Here is a 21,301-nt window from a genome sequence, read left to right as displayed (position 1 = left end):
CAGAGTGGCACAAAGGAATTTTGCTCTGCACAACTTGTAATTGGGCCAATAGCTTGATGTGTATTAAAATGAGGGTAATCTACATGTAATGTCCCTCAATCATTTTATTACATATGTCCAATGGTCATTGATGTGACATGCATTCCTCAAGAATAGCCACGTCACATCATTTTGTCTTTGCCTTATGCATAAGTGGCACTGGATCACCTGCTCCACCCCTGCGCTTATGCGGTGATGAAACTCCTGATCTGCTCTTCCCATGGACTCAGGCTGAAATGTGGTGCTCGGCCACATCTAGTGACTAGATTGTCACATCTGTGTTTTTAACAGAAGTTACTGGACATGACGTTTAATGTTTTGTAATCTGCCCCAGGCCAAGATCTCCTGTGCTGCTGCACCACTCTAATACTTCCCAACTTTTCTGATGCTTTTTCCTGTTTTTATTTTTACTGTTTCCCCTTCCTTTGTCCCTGTTTTTCTGAGCACTTTCTCTTGCTTTTGTTTCATATTGTACTGCTTTTTCCTTCCTCTTACCTGTTTTTCTGAGTGCTTTCTCATGCTTTTGTCTAATTTTTCACTAGTAACTCAAGCGTCTTGAGACCCTCATGGGTGATTTGCTGTGCTTTATAAATCCTGATTGATTGATTATTGTTATTACTGTTGTCCGCTGCCCAGGGGGTGAAGATACTGCCTTGATATTTTGGGTAACGGGCTGACATATCCTAGCTCCCACATGATTACTAGTTTGTGCACCAAATACCCTATGCACCTCCGCTCATCTTTTCTTTCATGACATCTTCTTGTGCAACAACTAGCACTAAATGTAACCTTTCTGATTCGCGAAGCGGCCATGTTTGAAGAAAGCCTTGTTTCCTAGTAAGGACAACTATTATTGACAAAAGATAGGAATTAATTATAACTTCAGACATAGATGCCAAAGAAGTAGAAGCAAGCTTTCTGCAGTGAATAATGTGTTCAGAAGGCTACGCAAGGAACACTTATATTTTGTATTATGGATCTAGATGGCAGTGGCAACTGAATATTGTACTTATCCTGTTTTTGAATGTCATTTCCATGTTCTGTACTTGCACACAATGTATACTACCAGATATTGCCACATAAAAAAAAGAACTCTGTGCAAACAGACAACATGCAGAGTTTCTGGCTGGTAAATCCAACACCACAGGTTCCATTCTTGAATTTGCCGGTCAGACATAGCATCCTTTCAGAGTTGGTACACACGGGGTACCCCATAATTCTCAATCAGGGCAAAACAGCAGTGGAATCATAAAGAGATAGTGAAGTCAAGATTGCAATCAGTCTTACACACCTCCTCAGGGCTTTATTTAATTGATGGAGGGTGGCTGCATGGAATCCCCTCCTGGGACTGTTTGAAGCCCCCAGGACCACCCCCTACCCGGGGCTCAAATAAATCTAGTGCGGGCCGCAAAGATTCCCCGGCCCAAATAACTTCAGAAACTGGGGGGCCATCACCTCACCGGGGCTGGCCTGTGCCAATTAAAGGAGGGGGCGTGCTGCCAGCCTCCTTGTGCCAGTAATAGCTCTTGGGACCGCCCCCTCAGGGCCGGCTCCTGCTATTTCACAAGGTGCCCAGCCATGGGAGATAGCAGGTTGCTTTTGTTTGGCGGGAGAACTGACAGCTCCCACCAGGCAGAAGCAAGCACTCCACTTCCAGAAAATGGGAGCTGTAAAAATGCTCCAGCTCCCTGGAAGTGGAGTTTTCAATTCTTTCCTTGCCCACCGACATGAGGGCAGGGAAAGAGATTAAAGCATTGCTTCTACATGCAGAGAGCTGCATTTAGAGAAGCTCTCTGTGTGCAAGAGCAGTGCCAGGTCCCTCAGGAGGTGGGGAGCCTGCTAGGACCACGGGGCCTGTAAGCTTACCCTGCGGTCCCTAATATGCAAACCGAGTGTCCTGGATGGGGCCAGGGCACCCAGAAAGATGTGGTGAGGCCACGGGGATGGGGTCCCTGGTGCCGAAATTGCATTGCTGAAATGCACACAATGTCACTAGAGAGATTTCCTTGTGGCCAATTAAATAGATATATTACGCACTGGACATTTACTCAATGAGGTGGCTGTTAAAAATTAACCAGAACAAATCACTCCACTTGAGTAGATTTCTTGTGCTAAATTGTGGACTCTTGTTTGATAAAGGGGCAGGTGTGATTCCCTGTGGCCTAGTCGCTCACACAGCTACTGATACACCCACACAGACACCCACTCATACACTCAGGCACTCACACACCCACTGATAGGCCCACTCAGACACTGATACACCCACTCATAGACACACTCAGACACTCACACACCCACTCACAGACCTACTCAGACACTCTCACACACACTGAAAGACCCACTCAGACACTCATACCCCCACTCATAGATCCACTCTGACACTCTCACACCTACTCAAAACCCCACTCAGGCACTTATGCACTCACTAACATACCCACTCAACCTCTCTCACACCCACTCACAGACCTAATAAGAGACTCATGCATCAACTCCTGAACCCACTCTGAGACTCACACACCCACCCCAACTGAGAGACTCACTCACGCACCCACTCGCAGACTCAATCAAACACCCATGCACTCACTCACAGATGACTCGCACATTCATGGAGGCACTCACAAACCGACTCTGACACTCTCACACCCACTCACAGACCAACTTAGACACTCACTCAGGCATCCACTCAGACACCCACACAGACACTTGTGTACTCACTCAGACTCCAACTTAGACACTCATGCACCAACTCATAGACCCTCTCAGATACCCACACATCCACATACAGCCACTTACACAGCCACTCACAGACCCATTCAGCCACTCACACACACAAAACCCCTCACATACCTAGTCACAGACCTATTATTATTATTATTATTATTATTATTATTATTATTGGAGATTTATTAAGCGCCTGGTTACGCCACTGGCGTGTCCCCGCGCTATGGCAAGCGGAGTAACTGTCCCCCCTACTCCCAACCAAGCTACCTACTGAAACAGATAAGTTTTAAGTTTTTTCCTAAACTGAGTTTCGGAAGATTCAAGCCGAAGTTCCAGCGGCAGATTGTTCCAACATTTGGGGGCAAGGTATCTGAAGGATCTGCTTCCCATGCGAGCTTTAGAAATTCTGGGTACTTTTAGCAGCCCGGTCTGCGAGGACCGGAGGCTGCGTGTAGGCTCATAGTAAGCTATAAGACTTTGCAGCGGGAGAGGTGCCTTGCCATTCAAAATACGGTGGCAGGTGGCAAGGGCCTTAAACTGCACTCTCCTCTCAATAGGGAGCCAATGGAGCGCTCGCAGGGCTGGCTTGGCAGATGCCCTCCCAGGCAGCCACTCACACACCCACTCACCAACCTACACAGCCACTCACACTTTTAAAGATTACGGGTTACAGTTAGGAAATATATATTGTTTTTAAACTTCTAAATTCATATAAAAATTAAGTTTTCAGGGACATTATAGTTAGAAGGTTTTTTTTTAAAGATTCTATTACCTAACTATAACATCCCTGTAACCTTTGATTTTTTCCAGTAGACCAAAAGCTTCAGGCACCCCACTAAATACCCAATATTGCTATATTTTATTTATAAACAGGTAACCACAAGTGCAGTTATCTAGCAGCAACTAGGCCAAAATATGTCAGAATTCCTCTAAACACCACATAATGCTATATTTAACGTACTCCTCTAAACACATATTATTGCTATTACATTAATTAATTTTAGTAATTCCTTCTTCAGTTTTGTTTTTCAAAATGTTACCATTAATTACCCACACAATACCACTAGTACCAGCACAATATATGGCCTTTTTGTACATAAACAAGATATAACACCTTAACAGACTTTCAGTAACGTAAATTGTGCAACTACTCAGCAAACTTCAACTTACAACACAAGCAGCTCAATAATAATCACAAGACGAGACCTAATGCATTTACCAATGCTTGTTTTGCTTCTTTCAGCTCTATAGGTAACCTATCAATACATGGGCCCTGAAGAACTCGGGGGTTTCTGGACCAAACTCCGATTTGCCAACATGCACAAGTATTCGTGAAGGCAGGGAGGGAAGGGTAGTTACTTGCCCGCTTCAGCCAGTTGTCAGGAGGCATCTCAAATTCAAGCGCCCCGCATTCAGATGGTTACATCATCCACACCTTGGAGGCTTTAAAGCATCATGGGACACGAAGCTTCCTATTTTGTTCTGTTTGGTCAGGTGGCCCCATGTGGCAAATATCACAGGGTGAGTCTGAGAGGATTAGGGGAGTGCAGACATAATGAAGGTGGTACCCTGGTTGGTGCAATTTTGTATGTGTACGAATTCCTGGGTGGCAATTCCCGGCATCTCTAGAAAGCCTGGGTAGGAAGCTTTGTTTTTTATCCTCAATGCCTGTGCCCGGTGAATCCCTGCAGACCATATTCGCGGCGAATTGTTTCTGCCTTACATTAATATACTGTACTAGTAGATACAGGGTCGCAACTAGACCTGAACTTTGGAGGGACCAACAAGTCAACCAATGGAGGCTGGGCAAACATTTGAAGCAATGGGGCGGAGCTATCCTTGGAGCCAATGCAAGAAAATAGAAAGGTAAATTGTGCATTTTAAATATATTGATCAAATGTGGTCGGATTATAACAAACTTGTTTTAGTGGATTTGGCAATGATTATAGGCTACAGAAAGAGGTCTATAAAAAAAGGGGCCTGAGTAAAACAACCTAAAAGCATCTTTCATAAATTTCAATCCAAAACACTTTAGAGCCAATTTTTGCAAAGATATTTCAACCCTTTATGCCAATTTTCAATGTCTTCCTTCAAGCTCCAGAACATATAGAAAGTTTGGCAGATGGGTAACGTCCAACAGAGGTAATTCCAACAGAAACAGAAATCGTGCCACTTAAACTAATGTTCTAATTTTGTTCTAAAGCCCTAGTGCAAAGTGTGAAACCCACTAACCATCAATATTGTTCAGAGGCAATGAGCATCATAAAATGTAACATTTATTACAAAGTTCTTCAAAATTATTTTGAAAAGATTGACCCTATTCATATTCTCTATAATGGTTGTCCATAAAGTATATATTCATTATAGCAATCAGCCCTGCCTTACCCCGAAACCGATCCCAGGATGCTTGTTTCCGGTTCAGGGAAGACCTGGCTTGACAGTTTGGGCTGGACTGTTCCCATGAGGCACAGGGTCAAGACTGATTTGCATATGGCTGGGTCTGCAATTGGGTGGCGAAGTGAGTGTCTGAAAAGTTTCAGCGCTCCGTCCATCATCTCCTTGCGTTTGCTTTGTTCTCTCTAAGTTGGTAGGGTATGCCCAGATGTGGGTCCCTTGCTCACTTTACCACTAGATTCCAGCTAGCCTGGCTGATTAGGGGTTTTATCCAGAAACCAGTCCCAGGAAGCTTGTTTCCGGTTCAGGGAAGAACTGGCTTGGCTGTTCAGGCTGGACTGTTCCCATGAGGCACAGGGTCAAGACTGATTTGCATATAGCTGGGACTGAACTGAGGTGGCGAAGTGAGCTAAGGAACGATGATGGATTCAACCCAGATCTGTGACTGGGGGTGAATGTCTGAAAAGTTTCAGCGCTCCGTCCATCATCTCCTTGTGTTTGTTTGGAAGAAAAGACAACCTTGAATGGCCCACAATAGGTAAATCAAGTAGACCACATGGCTACCAGTTTTTTATGGTAACACAGGAACAAGCAGTGCGCAAAGTAGTGTTTTAATTGTGCAGCGGTTTTGTTCTGGTAACATATTACACCGAATATCAAAGTTATGCTGCTTTAAAAGTACCTAGGCTTAGTTTGGCAGCAGAATATGGTTTCACAAGCATTTTGCTGGCAAGCTACATTAGTTTAAAGAGGCAGTACCCAGCTATGCCAAGCCTGCACATGAGGAGTGCTGGTGCTCTGGCACCATCCTGGTAAACAGACATAGTGGAGTCTTGGAAAAATTGGAGCAATATTGAAAGTCCGGCAGGCCCCTCACAAAGTTATAGGGAGAAATATGTAATCTATGACCACCTAAGTGATGTAGAATAGGTTAAGGGGCAGCCACGGAGCACATGCATGGTCTCTTGGAACATAAATGGGATGGGTACCCAAATAAAACGGGAAGCTTTGAATGATCTCGCAAAAAAGTGTGAAATTATTTGTATACAAGAGACCTGGCTCTGTGGTGAACCCCCGGTTGTGGAAGGGTTTAAACAAATTTATCGCCCAGCAGAAAAATCTACTTCGGGCCGCCCAGCCGGTGGCTTGCTGACTTTGATCTCAACTTGTTTATTACGTACGGCCCTTCAGATACCCGTGACATCCAAGTGGCTCTTGGCTTGTAGAATTCAAACATCAATTATTGATAAAAAATATGAAAATATGTTGATTCTAAATGTGTATATACAGTGGAGTTCACGGAAAGAATATGGAGTCGAATTGTCATATTTTAAGAATGATATGGATACACTATGTGATAAGTATGGAAATGACTTGATGTTGTTATTGGGAGATTTTAACCATAAACTAAACCCAAAATTGTCAGATCAGTTGTATACAGAAATCCTAGAGGCATGTGAAGTAAAAAAAGCCGTATTTCTGGAAAATAAAATACCACCTAACGCGGCCAACTTGGGCAATTTTTTGGCAACAAAAAGTTTATTTTGTCTAAATGGAAGGACAACTCAGGACTGCCCGGCGAAGAAAACATTTAAATATGGGTCACAAAATTGCCCGATAGATTTTTTTTTTATGTTGGCTTGGAATTTTGAGTTGGTAAAAGATTTTAGGATTGACCCCGCGGATTGCAGCGATCACAAAATGTTAAAATTAGAGCTTGTAAGTGCCCAACATATAGTATGCGATAGAGTTATGCCCCAAGAGATGGATTATCCTAAGCGGATAGCCACTCGGTTAACAGAAAAATATATCGAGAGGCTAACTAGTCTGCAACATAAGCTGCAACTAGGTCACTTGTGCGGCCAAAATTTATGTTGGTACGTGGAGAAAATAACTCAAGTAGTGAAAAGCATAAGTGTAGAATTAAGGCATGGTGAATGCCCCAATAAGAACAATGGAAGGGCACAAGCAAAGCAAGGATCTTGGATTAACCAGGACTGCTTACTAAAGAAAAAAGAAGTTAGGAGAGAAGAACGTAGCCTACGGAAAAAATTTGAGAAATCGAGGGCAGATAACCTAGTAAAAATAAAAAGAGATTATATTGCCCTAATTCGCAATGCTAAAAGATCCTATAACGAAATGTGTTGGAGCAAGCTATTAGAAGCAATCGAAACCAAGAACACACAGCAGTTCTGGAAGCTAATCCAGTCAGCAACGGGACTTTCGGTTGTTCCTATGTCTTGCGTAGTGGAAGAAGAGGCATGGGCAGAATACATAGAGCAATTATACGCCCCTGGGAGGGGGACTGGAAATGAGGTACCAGGGGATTGGAAAGGCCTAGTAGAGGACCTAAAACAAGAATGCTCAATAATAAATGTCCATAAGATAATAAGGACATTAAATCTAACTAGAGCTGCAGGCCCAGATAATTTACCAGCCCTAATACTAAACTCAAACCAGACCTGGTGGACGGAATTCTTTGCGAAAATGTTTGCCTTAATTTTAGACCAAGGGATTATGCCTCCAAACTGGAAGGGAGAAATAATAAGACCACTACATGTGAAAAGGGGATGTATATGCCCCGAAGAATTATAGGCTAATAAACGTATTGGATATAGGTGAAAAAAATTTTTCTAAAATAATCCTAGGAAAGCTAAAAGTTTAGGTGGAACATAGGTCTATCGTCCCCGTCGAACAAGGTGGCTTCAAAGAAGGCCACTCGACGATAGATCATTGTTTTGCACTGTGGGCATTGGCTAGGAAATCGATGGAACAAAATGGCAAATTATTTTGCTGTTTCGTCGATTTCCGGGCGGCGTTCGACACAGTGGACCGAAGTAGTCTCTGTGAAGTATTACAAAATTATGGAATGCCACAGGGTATATTAAACATCTTAAAAGACTTACATAGTGGCAATTGGGCCCAGGTCATTACAGACACAAAGGGCTCACTAACACAAAAAATCCCAGTAAGGAACGGTTTGAGACAAGGGTGCGTTCTGGCACCCTTGCTTTTTTCAATTTTCTTGGCAGATCTCCCCGCTGCCTTGGAAGTTGAAAGAAGTGCGAGTCCACGAATGAATTGCAATAAAGTGTCATGCCTTTTATATGCCGATGACCTTGTGATCTTGGATCAAACCGAAATGGGCCTCCAAAGGAAATTAAATGTTTTTAAAGAATATTGTGATAAAAAGTTTTTAACTGTAAATATGGAAAAAACTAAGATCCTATGCTTTGGAAAGAGGGTAAATAATTTTAATTGGTGTTTAGGACAGGATAAACTAGACGTAGTAGGTGAATACAAATATTTAGGCCTCTGGTTTAATAGCACACTAAAGTGGAATACCCAAATGGAGGCACAAACGGCTAAGGCTTATTCCTCGGTCTGTGGTCTGAAAAAACTTAATAAAGATTACGTTGACATGTCACACAGACCGCTTTTAAAGGCATTTGAAGTGATGATCCCCCCACAAGTACTTTATGGTGCAGAGGTGCTTTACCTGAGTGGTAAAAGAGGGTGGGACAGGGAAGAAGGTAACATTTTGAAAATGTTGTTGGCCTTACCAAATAGCTCCATGATACAAGCTATCAGAATGGAGGTGGGATTGACATCATGGGATGTAAAGACTCAAACGTCCTTAATAAGATTTTGGAACCGAAAGGAGTCTGATGGTGAAGAGAAGGTATCGATTTGGTGTAGAGAGGAAATTCAAGCGAGCAGCTTACACTGGGCGCGAGATGTGAAGAAAACTCTCCAGACTGTAGCCGCGCGCTTGAAATTGAGCCTCTCTCCACCATGTGGAATATAGTCTGCACTAAAAAAATGCTTAGAGACAAAGGGCTTGAATTTTCCAGATCACAAGACATGGACTATCTGAGGTTAAAAAAATCAGGGAATTGGGTAAAGAATGAATGGGAAAAGGAGGTCTGATTCCCATATTTGGATTTACTGCCCAATAGATGGCTAATACAGGAAATCTTGAAGGTTCGGGTGGGCCTAAATCCATGGAAGATTGAAAGAAAAATAAGAATGGTCTGATCCACCCGGACGGAACCTGTAAATGTGGCCTAGGAGTAAGAAATGATATTTTACATATACTGTTTGATTGTACATGGATTTTAGCAATTCGGAAAGCCTTTTTACGTCCAATTTTTATAAAATATGAGGTGACCTCCCGTGCAGATGCCATTGACCTCCTTACAGAAATGACTTTTTTGGATATTACAATTGCATTGGGGAAATTTCTGAAAGCAACAAGCGAATATATAACGGAGGTAACAAAGGAGGGCGGGAGAGATTAAAAAGTACAGTGTTTCCCAATTTTATGCTATGGTTTTACAAGTGTTGTAAATGTGTAAAATGAATTGTGGTTTTAAATATCTTTTATCACTATGTGTAATCCATTGCTCTATGTATGGTTTATAGAATATTGTCTAAATAAACTTTGTTATCAACTCAACTCATCCTGGTAAAAAAATGCACAAACCATACTTTAAAGCAAATTCTACATCTGTCTTACCATGTAGCCTGAGAAACTGCTCATGGAGGTGTGTTCTTTAGGGGGTAGTGGTATGCCTCTCATTAGACATACATGATATGTTGAGGATTCCCATAGCTGAGCTATCTCCCAGTTTACCTATAGGTCAGGCACCCGTCACCTGAGGATTTCCTCAGATGAGAAAGCGCTATCTCCAAGGAAAATAGCCACAACTCCTCATTTTTGATCAATTTCTTCTCAAATGTAGCACCTGCCATGTGTATAGTGCCTGACGGCACCCACTAAAAATTCTGAAACACTACACGCAAGATATGATTGACATTCTCTGTCTTTTTGTTGAAGTTAACATGTGATGGATTATCCTACTATGTATTTGTAGATGTGGTGGGATGTGATAACTAGGCCTTTTAACACTGATGATCCATCCCAGGCAATTTAAGTACCAACATAGTCCCAATTACAAGTTGGAATGCACTATGGTCTGCAAACTCTGTGTCAGTAATTATCAGTTCTGGGCGGTAACAACCCACCCATATCATGCAAGTTAAACCCAACAGAATAGGAAACTACTATTAGGACCCAAACTTATCTATAAGTATTGCACATTGTATCTCCTTTTCAGTTGGGTTTAATGCACATATTTACCAACTGCCTCCAGCTAGTGGTAAAAGCGTGCAGGGTGCAGGAAGGATTGGAGAATGCTGGCTGGCAGGAGAGCACCTTGTGCCTTGTCTGAGGTTTGGGAAGAAGGCATAAAAAGGGCCCTCACTACAATGCATCCTTTTCTGACAGTGCTTGTAGCTGCTGCATTTTCCTGTTAGTAAACCTGGATTTGCTGTTCCTCCACCCAGTAAATCTGGGAGCTGGAACACTGGACCTTAAATAATTGTGTGGAAAGGGTTTCCACATGGGAATTCTGCTCTTCAGATTCCAGTTAGGGTCCATGCCTTTTATGGGCATCTTGTAGGTAGGCTGAGTAGACAGAGAGAATGCAACACCATGAGCCATGAGAGGCATGACATCAAACAACTCCTCCTCTACCAGTAGGATTTCGGGTGAACTCATTGGATGAAGTGGGCGGAATCTATTGGGAACCTCTTTCCCAATCTTATATGATGTTTGCAATCAGTTTCCATACTTTTTTTTGTAAAAGAAAACCCCACCACTATTGCAGAACGAATACCACCTTCAGGTGCCCCCGACTGAAAGCAAAGGTGTGGGGGCATCGGTCTCCTGTTCTATGAAGCAACGTGAGAGCCATGCAGGAAAAGAAGAATCAAATCTACTTGCCCTGGTGCTAGCAACCTGAAAGAAATGTACAGATGGGTAATCAGTTAATCTAAAGGGTACTTAGGAGGCAGTATATGGCTTTAATTGATGGAGTCATCTGAGGCTTCATGGTGACAAAGGTGTATTGTTTCTGAGATCTAATGGAGGGTATCATCAGCTGCGTTCTTGAGTGCATCCTTCTAATGGAAACGAATTAAAAAAGGTTTGTGCAGGGTACAGTCTGTGTATTATTAAAAATATATACTTTTTAACACACTTGCTTTTTATTTTAAACACATTAGGCAGATTTACTAACAATTTGCTCTGGGTTGGCGTCATAAAAGTGCTGAAAGCCAATAAAAACAATTGATTTGGAATTTACTTTCTAGTGTAGAACTTTATTTGCACTGGAAAGTAGGCATAAAGTAACACCAGTAGTGCAGTGCTGCTTTGCGTCAAGGCGGCCTAGCATGGGTGATACATGGGCGTTCTCATGCACTCACCCATTGTTTGTAACACAAAGGCCTATATTAAAATTTGTGGACAGGGCTTTGCACAGGAGAATTACACAATTTTGAGGCTGGCTTTGACTTGGTGAAATGTTTTTTTTTCTCCAAGTTCTTCCCACTTTACATACATGCTGCACTGTACAACACATATATAAAGTGTGAAAAGTGTTAAACTATGTCTAAGCTGAATATCTTTCAGTGGAAGAGTACCTTCCTTGTGCAAAGCCTATGCTTGCCAGAACACAGACACCCTTGTTCAAGGGCCAGTGTGTGTGTTGGCTCATGTTAGCGTAAAGTGTGGAAACACAATGAGAGAAGAAAAATGCGCCAAATCTATGTAGATATGGCGATATTCGCCATAATTTATTAGATGTTGTGCTGTTCTTATCTCTACTTTTCACGCAACACAGCACAACTTTGGTTGCTCGCTACATTACATGAACAGTGAGTAAATTTGCCTCATAATCTCTGCACATTTTGCAGCAGCCTTTCTTATACTGTGTGCGATATATATATATATACAGAATCTTGCATATTCCCAGCGCTTTCAGTCGCAGGCTGGGACAGCGGAGCGCTATAAATACAGACAGGGCACAAGTCCTAAAAAAAGAAGTGGGTGGGAACTAACCAGGTTAGGCTGTATGAAAGTGAAATCATGACGCGTGGCATCACAACGCATAATGTCACAACGCGTGATATTGTACCTCACTGGATGTGACATCACAAGAAGTGACATCAGATATTAAGACCTCATACATGTTTATCAGGTATATAATTAATACATTTCAGCACATTACGAGCTCTGGCGTTGGGGTTGTGCAAATAAAGTGGCGCAACACAGATGCAAAATCTGGGCCTCAACTAATATATTTATATATTTTTTAACCCTAGCACAAAGAAATTGGTAACAAGGAAAAGCATGGCAGTAGATCAATTCTCCTTTATTGGTTGCAATGTCTGCATTTTAAAATATGTGATTGGGTTAAGGCATTTGCTTTAAAGGTGCCCAGTAAATTTCAGGGAATAGTAATAATGTTGAGATAACTCTGGGGGTAAACGCGTTTGTTAGAGATATCTGTGTTTTGTGAAGTCCCAGGCTTAAATCAAAGTAGCATAGCTGGTTAATTTGTCTTCTGCAAAGCACATCAGTAACATACAGATGACAGATTTTAATTTTATGTAGGTAGTAAAGTGGGTTACTGCTTTTAACACAGAGATACTTTTGTTACCTGCAGTTCATAAATTGTAATCCTTCTAATAGACTACAGTGAGGTATGAAGGACATGTGACTCCTACACCTTGTAACCCTCACTGTCTCGTGTAACTCATATTGTACATTGACTAACAAATGTACATGATTTATTGTCAATCTATAATGTGTATCTCATGTAAAGAGCTCTGACACCCTGCATTGTGCTATGTAGCGATATAAAAGAAATTAAATTGTGCTATTGGAATTGTTATTTGTGTAAATACTGGGACAGACAAACACACCTGACATTCTTACGGTGCATGCATCTCTTATATCCAGGGACTGAAGAAAGGCAAAACTGCCTCTCTTAAGTATCTGCGAAGAGATAACAAGCTGTGTGCCTTTGTTTCCCCTGTGTCGCATTTACATTTAAGTGTGAGGTTCCAGGGCACCTCCAGTCAGGATATACAAACTAAAGGAGGCCTGATGGCCCCTTAACTTTGGCCCAGCTGGAGGTGGAGAAAAAGACCCCTCGCTGCCTGCACATCGCTGCTGGGAATGGAAAGCAGGCAACGTGCAGGCGCTGCTGAACCTGTCCCGGTGTCTGAAAATTACCCAGGGACACCAACATATTTGTGTGGGGCCCAACTTCTTGGGAGGGGGGACGGTGTCCACCCTGTGAAAATAGCGGGTGGATGCTGTGTACCTGTGTGTACCCTCGACTCGTGCCCTGACTGCAGATCACTATACTAGCATGCCCAAACCAGGATTCAGTTATGTGGCTGTCTGGTTACACACACAGACATCTGCAGTGACTCTATTACCAAAGCCAGCTTTCATAGCCTAAAAGAATGCATTTATTCACAGATTATTTTGATATTTCTTTTTAAATTAAGGTATGCTGTATCTTTTGCCTGAAGACGAAAGAGCCGCAAAACAGTTGCAGAATATTTTGTGTCACTGTCCACAGGGACATTACACTGGGGATCATAGTTCCCACAATGTTTTAAATGCACTTCAAATACTTTCCACATATTATGGGGCTGTCATTTAGGCCCATATCTCCATTGCAGTCCAGTCCAGTATAGATCGGATAAAGATTTGAGTGTGTCATGGAAGCTACAGCAGCTAGGGCCAAGACACACAACGGAGGGGCTGTAGCACTTTTAGCCCAACGGGCTTTTTCCCTGAGTGGATAGTTGTAGTACTTGCACGAAATGTAACTTTTATTAGTAACACCACATTGTACCACATGGTACAGTACCACACAGAGCCAGCAGAGGGGGCTGGAGGATGTGGAATGCGCAAAGAAAATTTGCAGCGAAGGATCGCTAGTTGGCAAACCTGGGCAGTGCCTTTTTTGCGCTGTGCTCCGAAGGGGAAGCCCTGGGCAGCCTCTTTCCCACCTAATGGGCCTCCTAGTTGGGGGTGGAGGCACGGCTGGACTGGCCGTGCGGGCACCGGGCGTTTTCCCAGTGGGAGGGCCAGTTTTAGGCCCCTGGGGGCCGTTTTTGTTTCCAGGGGTCGGCAATATCGGCCCACTGTAACAAAATCAGCCGAAACCGGCCCAAGCAAACAGCTCGGCTGCATCCCCCTCCCTCCAAGGGGGCCCGACCGAGCAGGTTGCCAGGGCGGTTTTGGTTCCCAGTCCGACCCTGGGTGGAGGGCGGGCAGTTGTGCAATGCAGTCAGTTTCAGAATACGATGAATTCTGTGTTGAATGGGATCAGCCCAATGTGTTTTGTAAAGGGGGATCCTTCGTGCTCGGTTGGTGGGTGCTTCGAATTCTGCACTCCCTGGAGCCCACAGTAAGTTGCCTTGCTGATCTTAGCCTTGCCGGGACTAATGCTAACAGCCTTTCTTTTATCATTTACTTGGGATCCAGAGCGATTTTGTTGTTGTTGCAGTTTTATATAGCGCAATCTCCACCCAAAGGTATCAGAGCGCTTTACACGAGCACCAGTTGCGTTACAGGCGGAAACCTTCATTTTTAGGCTCAGGAGATTAAAATTGGCCCAGAATCACAGAACGTTTGAAAAAAAAAGCTGCCTGGTTGCAATACAAGCGAGAGGCACGTGTTGTATCGTTGTAGCACCCAAGAACACTGAGGGGCTTATTTACAAGCCCAGTGCGCCGCCGGAACGTCACTTTTTATGACGTTCTAGCGGTGCACGGGGCTTACCCATATCTACGAGGCCAAGTAAAGCCACCCTGAGTGTCTTTGCATGGCTGCATAGATATATTTTGTAATGGGGAGGCGTTACGGTGAGTGTTCCATGTAACCCCCATGGGTTTTGACGCATTCTCAGATTTACAACAAGCAGCATGCCTGGGAATGCGTCAAAAGCTTACTTCTCCCCAGGGGTGGAGTAAGGGTGTGAGGGAAGGTGCCCCCTCCCCACAAAAAGAATCTGATTTCATAGCACACACGCTTGTACCATGGTGCAAGGGTACCTGCGTTGGCACATGGCAGTCATTTTGTTACCAGCGCTGTGGAAGAGGACAGGAACGCTCCGCATCTCATAGATACGGAGCGTTCTATTGAGCGTTCTGCCCTTTTCTTTTGATGTAAGATGGCGCAGCAGGAAGGGTGGTGGTGCTGCCCTACACCACAATATAGTACATGAGGCCATTAGGGGTTTATTTACAAGCCCAGTGAGCTGCTGGAACAACACATTTTTTGCAGTTCCTGCGGCGCCCAGTGCAGACCCATATCTACGAGGCCAAGGAAGGCCACACTGCGTGGCTTTTCAAGGCGTTGTAGATATGGTGCAAGGCAACGCAGTGCAAGTCGCTGCGTTGCCTCACACTGCCCCTGGGAGGCATGCCATGGGCGTTGCTGTGGGTTTTCCCACTCAACACCCACCGTTTTTGGCACATTCTCAGATTTACAAGAACGGTAAATCTGGGAACGCGTCAAAACCCTGTGCCACCCAGAGATGGTGCGAGGGTTGTGTCATCCAGGGATGGTGCGAGGGTTGTGCCACCCAGAGATGGTGTGAGGGTTGTGTCATCCAGGGATGGTGCGAGGGTTGTGTCATCCAGGGATGGTGCGAGGGTTGTGTCATCCAGGGATGGTGCGAGGGTTGTGTCATCCAGGGATGGTGCGAGGGTTGTGCCATCCAGGGATGGTGCGAGGGTTGTGCCACCCAGGGATGGTGTGAGGGTTGTGTCATCCAGGGATGGTGCGAGGGTTGTGTCATCCAGGGATGGTGCGAGGGTTGTGCCACCCAGGGATGGTGTGAGGGTTGTGTCATCCAGCGATGGTGCGAGGGTTGTGTCATCCAGGGATGGTGCGAGGGTTGTGTCATCCAGGGATGGTGCGAGGGTTGTGCCACCCAGGGATGGTGTGAGGGTTGTGTCATCCAGGGATGGTGCGAGGGTTGTGTCATCCAGGGATGGTGCGAGGGTTGTGTCATTCAGGGATGGTGCGAGGGTTGTGTCATCCAGGGATGGTGCGAGGGTTGTGCCACCCAGGGATGGTGCGAGGGTTGTGTCATCCAGGGATGGTGCGAGGGTTGTGCCACCCAGGGATGGTGTGAGGGTTGTGTCATCCAGGGATGGTGCGAGGGTTGTGCCACCCAGGGATGGTGTGAGGGTTGTGTCATCCAGGGATGGTGCGAGGGTTGTGTCATCCAGGGATGGTGCGAGGGTTGTGTCATCCAGGGATGGTGCGAGGGTTGTGTCATCCAGGGATGGTGCGAGGGTTGTGTCACCCAGGGATGGTGCAAGGGTTGTGTCACCCCAGGGATGGTGCGAGGGTTGTTTTTGTGAAGGAGGGGTCCCTTCATAATGCATTTTATAACACAGTTTTTTGGATTGTCAGTGTGACGTGGCCTTTTTTTAAATCAACCTTTATTGGGAATGTTTAAATATTGTTTATCCGGGTACCTGAAAACATAAAAGCATTGTTGTTTGAATGATGAGTATTATATTGTGCAAATTAAGGTGCTGCGAGAACACTCAATGGGTAATTACCTCTGAAATGTGAATGTTCTTGTCCTGACACTTGAAGCCAGTCCAGGGTCACATTGGCACTTTACCTTGTCCAACTTCTATTTTCAGGTTTCCCACTAATCACAGGTTTAATTATCAATATACTTATCATTCCTGGTGGATTACAGTTTAACCTCAGGGAGCCTGAGTTATTAGTCTTTTTAGGAACTAAAAGAGGGGAGAGACGAGAGACCAAAGAAGGAGATGGAGGGATAGTAGAGAAGGAGGCTGAATAGAAAAGATGAGAAGAGGAGGGGTGAGAACGTAGAGTGAAAAGAAGACAAAGGAGACAAAGGAAAGTAAAATTAGAGTCGCAAAGATGGAGTAAGATTGTAGGTTGAAGGGGAAGTCTCAAGAGAGGGGTCATAAAGAGAGGAAAGGTAGGATGAGAGACGAGAGAGACATAAGAGAGAGATAAAAGGATAAAAGGAAAAATGGTGGAAATCAAAATGGAGAAGAGGAAGACAACAAATCAAGAAGAATATCTGTCAGAAAGAAGGCGTTGTGAGCAGTGGAGTGCGTCACTGGTTTCCTGGTCTGTAACAGCAAAGGAAGTGCAGCTCTTCTGTACGAAGCAGTATCTCGGCTGCCCTGCAGCCCAGCCTGATTCAGAGGCGAGTGGCATTGGAGACTCGTCTGATTTCTGGATGAAGTGCTAACTCCTGGAGAAAATCCACCAGTGGAGTTTCCATCACCATTGGGATAGTATGAAATGCAGTGGCGGCTACTCCGATAAGGTGGAGGAGCGTCCCCCCACTGTTAAAGGCAGAACATGACAAATAAAACAATATTAAAACACTTTTATTATCATTTTATTTTTCATTGACTTGGCCGAATTTGCCGAGTTCACGACTCTGGGGCGTGTGCGGGGCCAGGTTGCAGAGACACCAGCAGGGGGAGGAGGAGTAGTGGGCACTGAAACTGGCTGGCCGTATTCGGCTGGCCAAACCGACATGCGCACTTGGATATCTCCGGGCTATTCATTGGAGATATCTGCAGGGCTCAGGAGCCCCGTCTCCCAGTCCTTGGGGGAACGTGAAACCGCCCGCTTCACCCAATCCCTGTGCTTCTCTCATGCTGGGAGTAATAGCATGAGAGAAGATCTGGGACTGGGTGGTGAGCTGGGAGTCTGTGCTCATGGAACTACATTGCCGGGAGTAGAGGCGCAGCGCGAGAGCAGAAGGTAAGTGTATATATACATTATTCCAAGATGCACGCCCAAGGAAAAAAAGAAATATCATTGTGGTATTTAAGCCTTCTTGAAGCAGAAGATCACGAGGTCCCCCCTTGTTCAGGATATAGAAAGCTTTTTTAAATCTCCCTTAAGCTACTGTATAAATATATTAAGCCTGCTAGGCTAAAGAAAAATCACTTTTTCGTATTAAACAGGCTTTACTACACCCTGCCAAAATAGCCAAATTTGCACCTGTTCCTGCTCCAGTATGCCCGAGGTGTTCTATTAGTAAGGTGGAGGACATCCATATGTTTTTTGAATGTGCAGAATTAGCCATATTTTGGAAAAATGTGGGGGACTCCTTGACAGCCATTTTTCAAACGCATTTAGAGATGGATCTCCACCTGGCGATTTTTGGTATAAATAATCATGTAAAAAGGTCGCTTCCACAGTCACATATTGGTTTGCTTCTCTACCTTGTGATCCTGGCTAGAAGGGAGATATGTATCAGATGGAAGGATCCGGCTCCCCCCACTAGAGAAAGCTGGTTGAAAGCTGCACTGCTCATGGCTAGTTTAGACCAAGAGGAACCGCTTGATAACATCTGGTCTCCCCTGTTAATCTGGGGTCGCCGCCTGCGCTTGATAAACTGTTAACAAATCTGGCTTTGTGGATCCGTCCAATGATTACACCAGTCATCGGGATCAAGAGGAAGGCCGTGGTAGGCTAGACAAACGCAGTGAGTCGAGTGGCACCCAGTTAAGTGTAAGTCGACTTGTCAAAACTGCCAGAGTCTTTGGTGAGATGAGGACATTTTTTTTTTTTTTTTATTATAAATAAATAAAACGCTTGCCAGAAGACAACAATCCCAACAGAGACAAGAGAAGCACTTTAGGCGAAGTCCACAGAGAGAAGAGCCAAGTTTTAAGATGTTTTCTAAACAGAGAAAAATAAGCTGCTTCTAAAATATGAGCAGGCAGAGCGGTGAAGGAAATACCGCTGACGGATTCTCCCCTGGTTTTAGTGTTACCTGCAGAAATGCGATGGTGTGTCATTACATTCCGCAGATGGGGTCATGTCAGATAATTAAATTACTTGTTTGTTCTACAGGCTAAAATGTGTCACTCAGTGTCACGCATAAGGTCCTGAAGTGTCACTCATAAGTGCCAGCACTAAAAATATGAAAATGTCACACATATATAAACACAAAACTTGGCAGCTATGAGCATGTGTAATGGAGAATTTGGATCTTGAATCACTGCTGTATTTATCTATGTTGCAGCATTTTGAAATGACCACTTGCTGTGCGGTTTTGTGCCTCCATTTCCCTTGTGCATGTAACTGCCCTGCCGTGCTTTGATCTTTCATTGGATGAAAGGGCTCCGTCGTGGTTTGACCACACCACGGGAGTCAGACTCTCGCTCGTGGTTGCTCCTGAATATGGGGAGTGGACATCCGGGTTGTGGTCGTAGGTGTCGGCGACTTGCACGTTGTGAGTGCACTAAATATGTTTCACTACAAAAAAAGGGGCAGATTTGCAAGCCCCTTGCGCTGCCAGTATGTCACTTTTTGTGACGTACAGGTAGCAAATTGCCCTGCCCCATATTTACAAGGACAGGAAAATCCACCATGCGTGGCTTTTCCTGTCCTTGTAAATGCGTCCCCTTCACACGCAGCACTTTGCATTGAAGGGAAGTTCCATGGTTGTTGCTGGGGGTGTTCCCACTCAGCATCCATGGAACCAGACACATTTCCAGATTTACGAGGAATCATAAACTTGGAAATGCGTCAGTATGCTACGTCTACCCAGGGGAGGCGTAGGGAGGCGCAACAAGGAGAAATGTTTTCATTTCTCCTTTGTTTTTTTCCTCTTTCAAAGCGTGCTGCATTATCCAGCACACATTGAAAGAGGACAATGCCTGTAGTGATTGTTTTCTTGCAAGAAGGTCCCCCTTCCTGCAGAAGGAACATCTCCCCACGGCGCAGACACCCTTGCACCATGGTGCAAGGGTGCCCGCACCGGCGCATGGCAGCTGTTTGTGCACCAGCGCAGGGGAGAGCACAGGAATGCAACATATCATTGTAAATATGCCGCATTCCTGTGCTCCGAAAGTGCTGCAGCGTGGCGCAACCAAAGGGCTTGCAGTTCCACGCTGCAGCACCTTCTTGTAAATCTGCCCCACTGCCTTTTGCACAAATGTCCCTGCAGATCAGCCATAGTAAAAATGCCAGATTTCGATCAATCTTGGTAGCTTTTTCTATTAGGGTTAGGAAGGGGGAATCGATCAGTAAAACCTGCAACTTCCTAGGAAAACCGATATTTAATAGGCAATGTTTTGGTTAGCTTTCGTGCACCGAGTGGATTATGAAGCAGTATGCAACACAAAGTGAACTTTAATTTCCAAGGCTTCATGAAAAAGAAGTAAACATCAGAAAAGAGATGGTGAATGTATAGGTTTACCTTGTCTTGCCATGTTGCGCGTGGAGCTGGCAGGCTTCTTTCTCAGACCTTTCTTTCCAGGCAGGCGCAGGGCAGTTACCGAGAGGAGGCAACGGAGGAGGAAAGGTGCCGATTAGACCGGGGAGGCTGCATTTAAGAAGAATTATCTGAGCCTGTGCAAATAATCCATTTATTAAAAATGTCAATAACATGAGCTGAACAGCCCACAGCCCAGGGGCAGACGCATGTGGTTAGATCCTCCTAACATGAGCCAAGTCACTGAGGACTGTAAGCTTCCGCCACTGGGTGTCGCTCGCAGCACTTTCCAGTGCGCCTCTGAATGGGCCTGAAAATTAGTAAATCAGGGCCATGGTAACAAAATGTGGCAAAGATAAAAAAAACATGGCAACGTTAACAAGAGTGACATTAGCTGCTACCATTTTAATTTCAACAATGCTTGTTTTGTCATAGTTTTTGTAAAACTTTATTTTTAGGAGAGTTCCCAGGCCCTCGACAATTTAAAGAATTTTTTTTGTGGCTAAAATCAAATATATTTTCTGGTCTACAAAAGTATACATAGCGCTAGTGGCCCTCGGCACTGAGGCAAACTACTTGGTAGTTGGCTGTGCACCTTGTAAAGAGCAGCCTGACCACTCACACTAAAGTCAGCCAATGGCCGAAGCCGGTCGACCCTGTGCCCAGGGTCGGATTGGGATCACAATTTGGCCCGGGCACTGACGAAAAAAGTGACACACATTCAAGGGGCAGGGCCCACAATTAAGGGGCGTGGCCCACATTCAAGGGGCGTGGCCCACATTCAAGGGACGTGCCCTTTCATGAAACACCATTTGGTTACACAAGTCAATGTCCTTGAATATTAGATGTAAATACATGTTGTTAGTGGAGAAGTGTGGCTCACTCGTTAGAGGATGCAGACCTGGAAGCAGAGGTCAGCCCGGGACCAGGGTTCAATTCCCAGCTCGGTGGGGTCTTGAGTCCTAAAATGTCCATGGACTCGACAATTCTCGCTCCGGTGCCTACTCGATTCACGGGTTCACACTCTGTGACTC

General features: G+C 44.7%; 1 protein-coding gene across 1 annotated transcript in view; it reads right to left on the bottom strand.

The window, feature by feature from the left end:
- LOC147725949 (uncharacterized) overlaps positions 1-20,371 on the bottom strand; it is a 75,951-nt gene extending 55,580 nt beyond the window's left edge. The window contains exon 1 of the mRNA XM_086960075.1: positions 20,253-20,371. Within this exon, the coding sequence (XP_086816201.1) occupies positions 20,253-20,265 (13 nt within the window). The 5' untranslated portion in view covers positions 20,266-20,371. The remainder of the gene's footprint in view (positions 1-20,252) is intronic.
- Positions 20,372-21,301: the final 930 nt, after the last annotated feature.

This window comes from Lissotriton vulgaris, chromosome 3_1 (assembly GCF_964263255.1).
Source record: "Lissotriton vulgaris chromosome 3_1, aLisVul1.2, whole genome shotgun sequence".
Lineage (NCBI taxonomy): Eukaryota > Metazoa > Chordata > Amphibia > Caudata > Salamandridae > Lissotriton > Lissotriton vulgaris.
This window is presented reverse-complemented; position numbering and strand designations above follow the sequence as displayed.